Raw genomic sequence first — 10,711 nt, 5'->3', positions numbered from 1 at the left:
GCGTGGCAGGCGCCGTGCAATGCGGGTGTCGGTTTTGCAGGCTGCGAGTGGCCGACCGAACGCGGAAGGGAACGCTGCTACTGCAGCGCGCGCGATGGAGAAGTGCCTGGTGGGTGGGAGAATGAGTACTCTTTGGGCTGGGAGTAGAAAAGAGGCGGCGGCCAGTCCGCCTGTCGCTGAAGTGTCCCACTAGGAATGGAGGGTGGAGGAGCACTGGGTCAGTCCGATTGTGGCTTCTGGTGAGATTTTACGAAGTGAGGAGTAAAGCAGATAGAGAGTGGATGAGGGAAGGGGAGGGATGAGCGGAATGAGATGGGGGGGTAGAGTGTAAGCGTTATGGTTTTATGATTTTTGTTGTATTATTGATATTCCACATCATAACATCATGTGGTGTATTGGGAGTTAAAGAGTTAATGCTGTGGTGTAGTGGTTAGGAGCCGGTGCTTGCACGGCCGCGACCCGGGTTCGATTCCCGGTCAGGTATACCCAGAACAGAGCTAGAGCATTAACTCTTTAACTCCCAATACACCACATGATGTTATGATGTGGAATATCAATAATACAACAAAAATCATAAAACCATTACAGTAAGACTGGCAGCTTGTGTGGGGAGAGAATAATGTGTGAAGGAGGAAGCTCAGGTGACAGAGGAGAGGGGATATAAAATGGTGATCCTTACCTGCTGTGGCGTGAGGTGCCTTGTTCTAGGCTACAAGAATTCCACGCTTCACCTCACTCTACTCTCCCTGCAGGCATCCTTTGGGAGTTCAAGTCCAGGTTTGTGATTACCAGCTCCTGCCTGCATGCCTGTGCTCTCTATCCTACTCTTTCACACAGCTGTATCTTCTTGCTTTGTAGTTTTTCTAATCCTTCACTGTCAACTAACCAACCCTCTGCATGTGCTGTGGAGTTTTTCCTTTAGTTCCAGTCTCAATTAAAAATTGGCTACTTGGAGCACAATATGGAAGCAGTTTTGTAATGCTTGTAATTCAGGGGAGAGGGGATTGCTCGATGCTGACAGCTATGGGCTTGTATGAATTTTATTTTTTTTACTATTTGATAACATCAGGAAATGTTTTAAATCATAATGATATACAACCATTAAGACTGGAACCTCTGTTAAGTATCATTGGGATACTTCACACAAGCAAGCATTTTTAATGTCAGTAGGGCTACTTATGGATAAGTGTTTGAGGAGTGCATTTACTTCTGTGTAACTGCTTTCTGTATTAGCTGTTCTTTTTAACTGCTCTTAGTAAATTCAATGAGCTCATTACTTGAATATGGTTTTAAATTGGATAGAGTCCCACTGAGTGTGTCTTCTTATATGAGAGTTGTGTAGACCTTCTACCAGTTATCTAAAATGAATTAGAACAGCAATTAGCAACAATAATGTATATATGCACTAGGTTAAGAAAGCTCACAGCTCTTGAAAAGTGGTGGGATCGGGATGTAATAGCCAACAGCAGAAAAATTCCATGTGTAATTATTGTAATTGGAGTAGGTATTATCAGCTATGTTGAGAGATACATGAGACCATAATATTAATAGCATGTGAATAAAAAGCATTTTAAGCCTGAGTATTTCTGCATGGTATGGTATTATGAACTTCCACAGTATTGTCTTGAGCAAGCTAAATGGACAAAGTTTCCTTACTTGCATTTAAGGAATATACACTAACATAAAGCATCTAATTAATTTCAGTGATTAAGATTCACAAGTGTTAACATATACAAGTGTTTCTGAAGGCTATAAGTTGTGCAACAAAGGATACTTATTTATTTCTTTTTTAAGAAGAAGATTGAAAATTTATAGGTATTTCCTTGATTCTTGAAAAGGAAATAAAGTGGAAATCTTAATAAACCTTTTTGCTGCTGGTAAAAACAAGGATTACAACAGAACAATAGTATGTAAGAACTGGAAGAGGAAACTAGAAGTTCAAAGAAATATCAATTTGTTTATTTTCCTGAGGCTTTCAGGATGGAGAAAAATAAACATTAAAGAACAAGGCAACCCTGTATTACAGTAACTTTCATTGCTGGTCACTGACTTTGTGGCGCAGAATATTTGCATCTTTAATACTTTTTGAATCTAATGGTAACTTTTCTAAAATATTTCTGAATTTTCTAAAAAAATCTTTCTGAAAAAGTGCACTTAAATAGCAGTACTTCTTGATGACTTGCAAATATCCTCTTGATTAATGAAAAAGTGTCTATTGGACCATAGAGCTGTCATAATGATTTATTAATGTGGTTCTTTAGAAGCATTTATTTATTTCCAGTATATTTTCCTCTATAGTTTTTTAAACTCTTCCATGTTTATTTTTTTCTTTCTAGATCAAATGCTAAGGGTTAAGCTAGTTTTACTAAAACATCAGTGAGAATAAACTAATCTCAAGTGAGTCTCACTGTTTATTTTGCTGTTAGGAAATTGATTCATAAACTTAATGATATACCAGTGGAAAAACTTAAGTTAATTGATATAAATCATCATAGAATAGAGATTATAGAATAGAATCAGACACTATAAATCACAGTCCCTTGATTTGTAAGGTACAACTGGCATTCTTGCAGCATCAGAAATCTTGTGACATGTATGCCTTAATTATGATTTCAAGGATGCCTTGAATAATCTTTTAAATAGAAAAATGCTCATTTGAGATTGTACTTTCTGAAACTTTATTTCAGTAGTTTGAGGTTCTTCCAAGTATTTTCATTATGCTGCAAGAGAGACAAACTGTGCTTGTTACTTATAAAACAGGCTAAAACAACTGAATTTGTCAGGTAGTAGGATTTTGTTCTAGTAATTCCATTGAGGGTTATGACCCTGTATGCGAAAGAATTAATGTTCATTTTTTTTCTGATGTGACTTTATATGGTGGTATAGAAAACATGACTCAGATAAGGGGCTTTTTTAATAGTTGGCTCCTTATCGTCTGAGGATCATGACTTTGACCCTTCTGCTGAGATGTTGGTTCATGATTATGATGATGAGCAAACTCTTGACGAAGAGGAAATTATGGAGGAAAACAAAAATTTCAGCTCTGAAATTGAAGATTTAGAGAAGGTAAGGGTGACTCATTATCTCCTAAATGTTCATGTCTGCTGTACCTCTTTTACTGAAAAGAACATTCAATGTGTTTAGTTTGTATTGAATAGTAGTTTCTTGCAAAATGCATTTATAGCTTGTTTAAAGAAAAGGAAATCAGATTTACTTAGGGTGTAGCAGTGCATCATCACAAAAAGGCTAAATTTAGCTTTTCAAATGTATTAGTGTGAAGTTCAGATTTTATTTTTTTCATCCATGCTTTCACTTTAGAGGTTAAATTACTGAAGCTAGTTTGAGAGTGCAAGGGCTACTCTGAAAGTAATGCCTCTTATGTTGTTATGTTGGCCTACAGCATCAGAAGCAGATGTTGGTGGTATGGCAGTAGAGGGTGAACCTTCCTGCCAATATTCCATCACATTTTGTTGCTATGAGATTGATGGCAGCAGGGGGACGGTCTGACATGAAAGTGCATATGAAGTGAAGGTGTATCTAATTCAATTCTTCCACGTGGGGGAAAAATTCAGCAAGCATTGATGAATATCAATGGGTACGATATTTATGGAGACCAAACAGTGGATATGAGCACAGTGAGGAGATGGATGGTGCAGTTCAGCAGTGTGTGACAGCAATTTAAAAAAAACAATCCATAGACAGCTGTCCCACTGTGAAATGGGAAGTGTCTCAATCAGCAGATTATGGACAATGAACTGTGTACAGAGCCTAAATATCTGCTTCAATGTGTTGGAAATTATGGTGGCAGCACTGGAATATCACAAAGTTTGAGACAGGCAAGTCCCACATGCTCACACAGAAATAGAAGGAATGTTGTATGCAGGTTTGTCAGTTGCTATTGAATCAATATGAGGCTGATTATGACAGTTTCCTGGATTGCGTTGTTACTGGTGATGAGACATGGTGTCACCACTATAAGCTGGAGTCAAGACAGCTGTGGGACTACAAGACTATTCAGAGCAGAAGCTGCAGAGCAAGATAAACAGCATGACAAAGTAAGGTTGAAGACCAAAGGCACATCCAGAATAAGAGAAAAACAAAGTCAAGTAAGCTGTGTTGATAGTTGTGTGATGATGACCCTGAATTGAATGAAGAGTGTATGGCTAGGAATGACTCATGACTCTAATTAGATAAGTACCTGCATGCACAATTAAAGGAGTGCTTGTGGAATGTTTTGTTGACATGTAAAGGCGGGTGGGAAGTTACAAGAGAAAACTTGGAGTGTATATAAGCAATGTTAGAACTTATAATAAACGATTTGGATTGTCTGTGCCTCAGATGCTGTGAACAGTAGTCTATGCAGTGGTCACATGTTATTTCTTCAAAGATGAAAAAGATCAAGATTCCCCCCCCTCAGCTGGTAATGTGTGGTGCGCACTTCACATAGGAAAGGGATCATTCTTCTGGATTTCCTAGAACCTGGACAAACCACCAACTCTTGTTTTCTATATCACAGTGTTAACTAAACTAAAGGTCCAAACTTCCAGAATCAGGCCAGAGAAGACAGCCTTTCTCTCTCAGCACAATAGTGCCATGCCCCATAGTAATTTGGAGACTGGAGCACATTGCTCATCAGTGGGTCCTACCACACCCACCATATAGTCCAGATTTGGCACCTTCTGGCTTTAGTTTTTTTGGACTGATTAAAGATGGACTGCATAGGCAATATCTTCCTTGTAATGGTACTGTCATAGCAACTGTGAAGCACCTGTGTCACTTCTGCTGGTGCAGGTGTTAGTTTTTGTGTGGCATGCAGGGTCTTGTTTATTGCTTGTGGAAATGTGGCTAATGGTGATAATTTTGAAAAATAGCCTCTTGTGGCTGAGAATTTGCTCTGTCAAATAGCATTATTGTGCTCTTTGTATCTGTTGTGGTTTCCATGGAGATAAATAGGAGGCATTACTTTCAGAGTAACCGACATGCATATGGATATGCATATGCATGTTTGCCTGTTTGTGTAAAACATTTTCATTTTAAGCATACTCTTTTTCTCAGGCATACATACAAAAGTCTCCTAAGCAGGAAGTAAGGTGTGTGCACACAAAAAAGCATGTTTTCATTTGCAAGAAGCTTCTGTGTTTTAACGATGCATAGTGTAGTAATTTAAGTATGAATGCAACATATTACTATTAATTTGCAGCATTGTTTTGACAAAAATTTCACTGAAAGGATACCATTAAAGCATGAGTTTAAATAGATAAAAATGAAAGAAATTGCACTTGCTGTCTTTAACTAAAAAAAAAACTAAATGAGTACTTAAGAAAACCCAAAATGTTTTTCAGGGTATTCCGTTTAAGATTTATAGTGGGAAAAGGGAGATCTTGAAAAGATATATCAACAAAACCCCTCCAGCTATTTTAGTTATTTGTAAAGGTAGTTACATGCTACCTTAGACCCTGTCAATAATGTTCAAACTGAATACTGAGCTCTGTCTATCCCATTTCATCCTCAGTTGAGAGTTTTCTTACTGTCTTAAAGACAATGAACAGGAACCATGTTATAGTGAAAAGCTACTGATATTGATTCCAATGCCATAACAGCATTATTTCCATAGTATCCACCAGACTGGAGAAAAGGAAGATTTCCTGAGTTATTTCCTGGTTCTTAGCTCATGTACATAGGTATCTCTCTGAAAGTAACACCTCCTGTTTATTTCCATGGGAAACAATGGAGAAGTCAAGCCACTCCCAATGATATTGGAAAAGTCATGATATCAGGTGAATTCCCTGGTGAGTGTGTGTGTGTGTGTGTGTGTGGGGGGGGGGGGGGGGGGGGGGAAGGCAATATTGCACCCATTTTTAAGAACAGTAGAAAGGATGGTCCAGGGGACTACTGGCCTGTTAGCCTCATCTCTATGCTGGGGAAGATCATGGAGCAGATCCTTTTGGAAACTATTCTAAGGCACATGGAAGACAGGAAAGTGATATGAGATAACCACTGTGGCTTCACCAAGAGTCAGTCCTTCCTGACTAACCTTGTGGCCTTTTATGATGGTGTAACCGCATCAGTAGATAAGGGAAGAGCCACTGATGTAATCTGTCTGGACTTCAGTGATGCCTTTGACACAGTACTGTGACATCCTTCTCTCCAAATTGGAGATATATGGGTTTGATGGGTGGACTGTTCAATTGCTGAAGAACTGTTTGCATGATTGTATTCAGAGAGTGGTAGTCAATGGTTCAAAGTCTGGATGTAAATTAGTGATGAATGGTGTCCCTCTGGTGTAAGACCACTGGTTCCAGTACTTTAACATCTTCAAGAATGTCATTGACAGTGGGGTCAAGTGCACACTCAGAAAGTTAGCTGATGACACCAAGCTGTGGGGTGTGCTCAACACACCAGAGCGATGAGATGCCATCTGGAGGGGTCTAGACAGGCTTGAGCAGTGGGCCCAGAGAGAACCTCATGAGGTTCAACAAAGCCAGGTCTTGCACTACCGATACAAGCTGGGGGATGAAAGAATAAAGCACAGCCCTGCTGCAAAAAACTTAGAATTCTGGTGGGTGGCAATCTGGACATGAGCCAGCAATGTGCCCTTGCAGCCCAGGAAGCCAACTGCATCCTGGGCAGCATCAGAAGTGTGTTCAGCTGTTGGAGTGTGTCTAGAGGAGGACCACAAAATGGAGTGCCTTCCTTATGAGGGCAGCTTGAGAGAGCTGGGGCTGTTCAGCTTGTAGAAGAGAAGGTTCTGGGCAGACCAGATAACCTCCTTTCAATATTTAAAGGAGGTTTATAAGAAAGAAGGGGTCAGACTCTTTAGCGGAGTCTCTTGTGACAGAACAAGGGGAAATGTTTTTGAACTAAAAGAGGGGAGATTCAGATGGTCTATAAGGAAGTTGTTTTTTTTTTTTTTTTGCAGGTGAGGTATTGGGACAGGTTGCCCAGAAATGTGTTGGTTTTGTCCTTGGAGAGATTTGAGGTCAGGCTGGATGGAGTCAGAGCAACCTAATATAGCTGTAGGTGGCCCTGTTTATTGCAGGGGAGTTGGACTAGATGACCTTTAGGGTTCCCTTCTAACTCAAAGGATTCTATGATTTTTCTTTTTTTTACCTCTTGGTCATACATGTCAGTGTATAACTCATTTTAAACACCTGCTGGATGTTGAATACCCACAAAGTGATTCTACTAGTATTTACTGTTCAGTGATCTACTTACATCATGTAAGTATACCTTTGGGTTTTGATCAATGGGTTTCTGAGAAAGTGTAATTTCTGGCATCAAATATGAATTTGTTTGTGAAGCCTGTGCAAAAAAAAAAAAATTTCTTAATATGTAATTGTCAGTGTTTATACTCCTGAATTTTTGTCCTGTTGCCTTTACGGTTAGATTTTTGTGGTGTCATGGTTAAAATTGAGTTATTGCTCTACAAAATATTCTTATGTCTTCTGTAATAGAAGGAAAAAGATCAGAGAGCTACTCATCTTAAACGTTATTACTCTAGGTCACCATCCTGGGAAGACTTAAACATGAGTTTGTTTACCCATTGTGAAAAGTCTTTGTAGGATTAAGACCTTAGCTGACTAAAGAGAACACTTAATTCAATCAGTATATGAGTTCAACAATAAATTTTTGAAAGTAATTTAACTTTTAAAGGTAGAAATATGAGAAAATATTTCTAATTCTTTGTTGAATTGAATGACATAATTATCTTAAGATGGCAATATGATATTTAGTAAAATCACTTGCACAATAACTGTTGGGAAGATAAAATTTTAAATTCAGTGTTATCTTTTTTGCCTTCCAGATCATTAGCTGTGTTTCTCCTATTGCTTTCTCAGCAGTTGTTATAAAATATATTATGCAAGAGATGAAAAGAGAAGATAAAAGCTTGCTATTTTGGTTTACTTCTGTGAGTTTTTGAATGTACACTTGCAGTTGTAATTATGTAGGACTAGAATCTTCAAGTTTTTCTGCAGCCCTCTTTTTGTAGGGGGGTGGTTGTGTTTCTAGTATTGAAGCAATACAAGCCACTCGTGCTTTACAGTATGAATCAGATAAGGAATAAATCTTTAATGATTAAATAGTAATTATATTAAATAGTAATTGATCATCTTGTAGACAGTTTTCTTGAAACTTCATTATATTTCAAGAGAGATGGTGATGAATTGTTTCATTCCTGTGCCTGAAAATATTTTAAATCTTGATTCAAATTTCCTGCTTTAAATTAATTTTTCCTTTTTTTCCCTTCCCAAAATGTCGTATTCTTTTAGGCCTGAACTGTTTACAGGTATTTGGTAATATGTTGAAATGTTCTTAAATCTTACATTAGGAAGGAAACATGCCACTGGAAGATTTACTAGCATTTTATGGATATGAACCCGCAATTCCAGTTATGGCAGGTTCCAGTGCAGGTAGCTCTCCAAGTGAACTTGCAGATGGACTTCCAGATATGACTCTAGATAAAGTAAGTCAGATGTTTTTCCCAGTATTACAGTTTAAAAGCAGAAATCCATGTGACTTTAAATAATACTTATCTCTTGCTGTTACAAAATGCCTATCCTTTTCAATTTCAATATGTGGTCAAGAACTACTGTATTCATTCATTTTCAAGGACATTGAGAATCTGATTCTAGTTGTACTTATTGCACTTAGAAATGCAGGGTAAATTCAGTGATGCTATGTTACTCCAAATAAATAGTAAGTTAACAATTCTTCTAAACCACATACAAAGAACTGTTGATTTATTTAATAAATAAGTAGATGGGAGATTTTCCTGAAAAAATCTACATTTTATTGTAATGTATGATGTTCAGAAATCATTCTGGCTTCTAACATGTCTGATGCAGAATGAATGATGGATTGCACTTGAAAAAGAGCAATATGGTTTACTGATATGAGACAATTTAACAAAGTTCTGTTAATAAATGTGACAGTAACCAGCTTATGATGACAAGATCACTTGATTATTGTCACGCTTCGATATAAAGGAGGGAGACGAGGTTCTTTATATGTATATGTATACCCGATGGCGAGATTAAGACACAGCGGGTCAAATGTTAGCCCAACCAGTTTATTACAAATACTAATTGCTTAGGGATATGTGGAAGGGAAGGTGGGCGATAGAAAAGAGATGAAAAGCAAGGAGACTTGGCAGAAAGCAAGATATAATCACCACCATGGATCCAGCGAGGTTTGTAGTAGGTATGTTGATCTCAGGAACTTGTCTGGTCACCACAGGGGATGGGAGATGGCAGCAAGCAGGCCTCAGGGTCCATCCTAAGTCTCTTTGGGAGTTCTCCTCAAAGATTTTTTTTCTTTGGGAGTTCTTCTCCACAGTTCTTTTCTGAAAGTTCTTCTCCCCAAAATCCTTAGTTCAGTGAAGGCCTTTTATCCCTCATTTCTCAGGTGTTTTTTCCTTTTCTCTTTGTGTGACATGTCTGGCCCAACAAATAAGCCAGCAGGGGATGTTGCCTTCATTGCCATGCAGGAGCATTGTCTTTGTGGTGGTCAGCTTCTCCAAGCTGTACCCCCACGGGAAAGACTATTTACACCTATTTCTGCTTATCTTTGTGATCATAAGCGGAGACAATGGCACCATAACACCCATCCAGATAACCGGCAGTTATCAGTCAGTCTTGTCACCAGAAAAGGCCTTATGAAGCAAACTTTGAGACAAAGGAAAACAGTTTGTCTTAAAAAAAAAAAACAAAACAGGCATAAGAGAGAAGAGGGGAGGAGGTAATGGGGAGTTAAATGTTACAAAATTGCTCTAACAGATTTCTTGGGCTTAGTTACAAATGTTACTCTGATCTGTTGGATTTGTCCATCATTAGTTGAAGCAGTTACAGTTTTAATTGAAGATACAGCATTTTAAATAAGTTGAATTAAAACATGGAATAATACAAGGAATAAACAGAAGAGTTGGAACAACACACAATAGATAAAACAGAATACATTTCACCCATGGGCCACCTGGAGGCCAGGAAAATAAGATCAGCATCTAGGCCTTTCCAGGTTTGGGCGGGAACACGGACAATTTGTTTAACAACTTTACCGTTATCATCAATTTTAGACAACAATCAGTTATTCACTTAGTCACAAATAGTCACAAACAACCTATTCCTTAATAACATACCAAGCACTAACTGGTTTTACAATGCCATTATCAGTACTTGTTGCGTTGGTGATTTTAATTCTCAGAAAGCATATCTAGTCTAATTCAACAATACATGGATTTGCCATGTAATGTTTTCAAAGGTCATAGATGGAACAAACATGTTTTCTAATAGGCTGAGTGAAGGTATAACTTCACCACGCTGCAATACTGCATGTTGCTTCAAGGTTAAATATGAACAGAATTGTCATTTGAGCGTCTCAGAAGCGATTGAAATGCTGTGAGAGATATATACTAGTTTGGCAAGTTCAAGTATTGTTATAGTCTATAGGACTTTCACGGGATAGTGTTTAGGATATCCCATAATATAAAGCATTAGAGAAACATACACCTTACTTAACAAAACATAAACACTTTCTAACAACCATGTTTTGGATGGAACTCCTGGACTGGTGTTACAATAAACATCATAATGGATTTCTTTTTGTGACCACATCTGACAGGTACTAGATGGGTCCCTTGGTTCATTTCCAAATTTATTAGGAAGTTGGAAACACCATAGCAGAGTTATATGCAAATCATAATCAGTTTGATAAA

General features: G+C 38.1%; 1 protein-coding gene across 1 annotated transcript in view; it reads left to right on the top strand.

Moving 5' to 3' along the window:
* Nucleotides 1–665: 665 nt before the first annotated feature.
* LOC136056586 (mesoderm induction early response protein 3-like) overlaps nt 666–10,711 on the top strand; it is a 129,857-nt gene continuing 119,811 nt past the window's right edge. Inside the window, exons 1-3 of the mRNA XM_065748871.1 lie at nt 666–777; nt 2,921–3,066; nt 8,330–8,464. Of these exons, the coding sequence (XP_065604943.1) occupies nt 666–777; nt 2,921–3,066; nt 8,330–8,464 (393 nt within the window). The remainder of the gene's footprint in view (nt 778–2,920; nt 3,067–8,329; nt 8,465–10,711) is intronic.

Source organism: Cyrtonyx montezumae, unplaced genomic scaffold, assembly GCF_038088225.1.
Source record: "Cyrtonyx montezumae isolate F1298 unplaced genomic scaffold, pur_monq_1.0 scaffold_53, whole genome shotgun sequence".
NCBI lineage: Eukaryota > Metazoa > Chordata > Aves > Galliformes > Odontophoridae > Cyrtonyx > Cyrtonyx montezumae.
The sequence above is the reverse complement of the archived record's forward strand: the minus strand, read 5'-3'. Positions and strand labels throughout refer to the sequence as shown.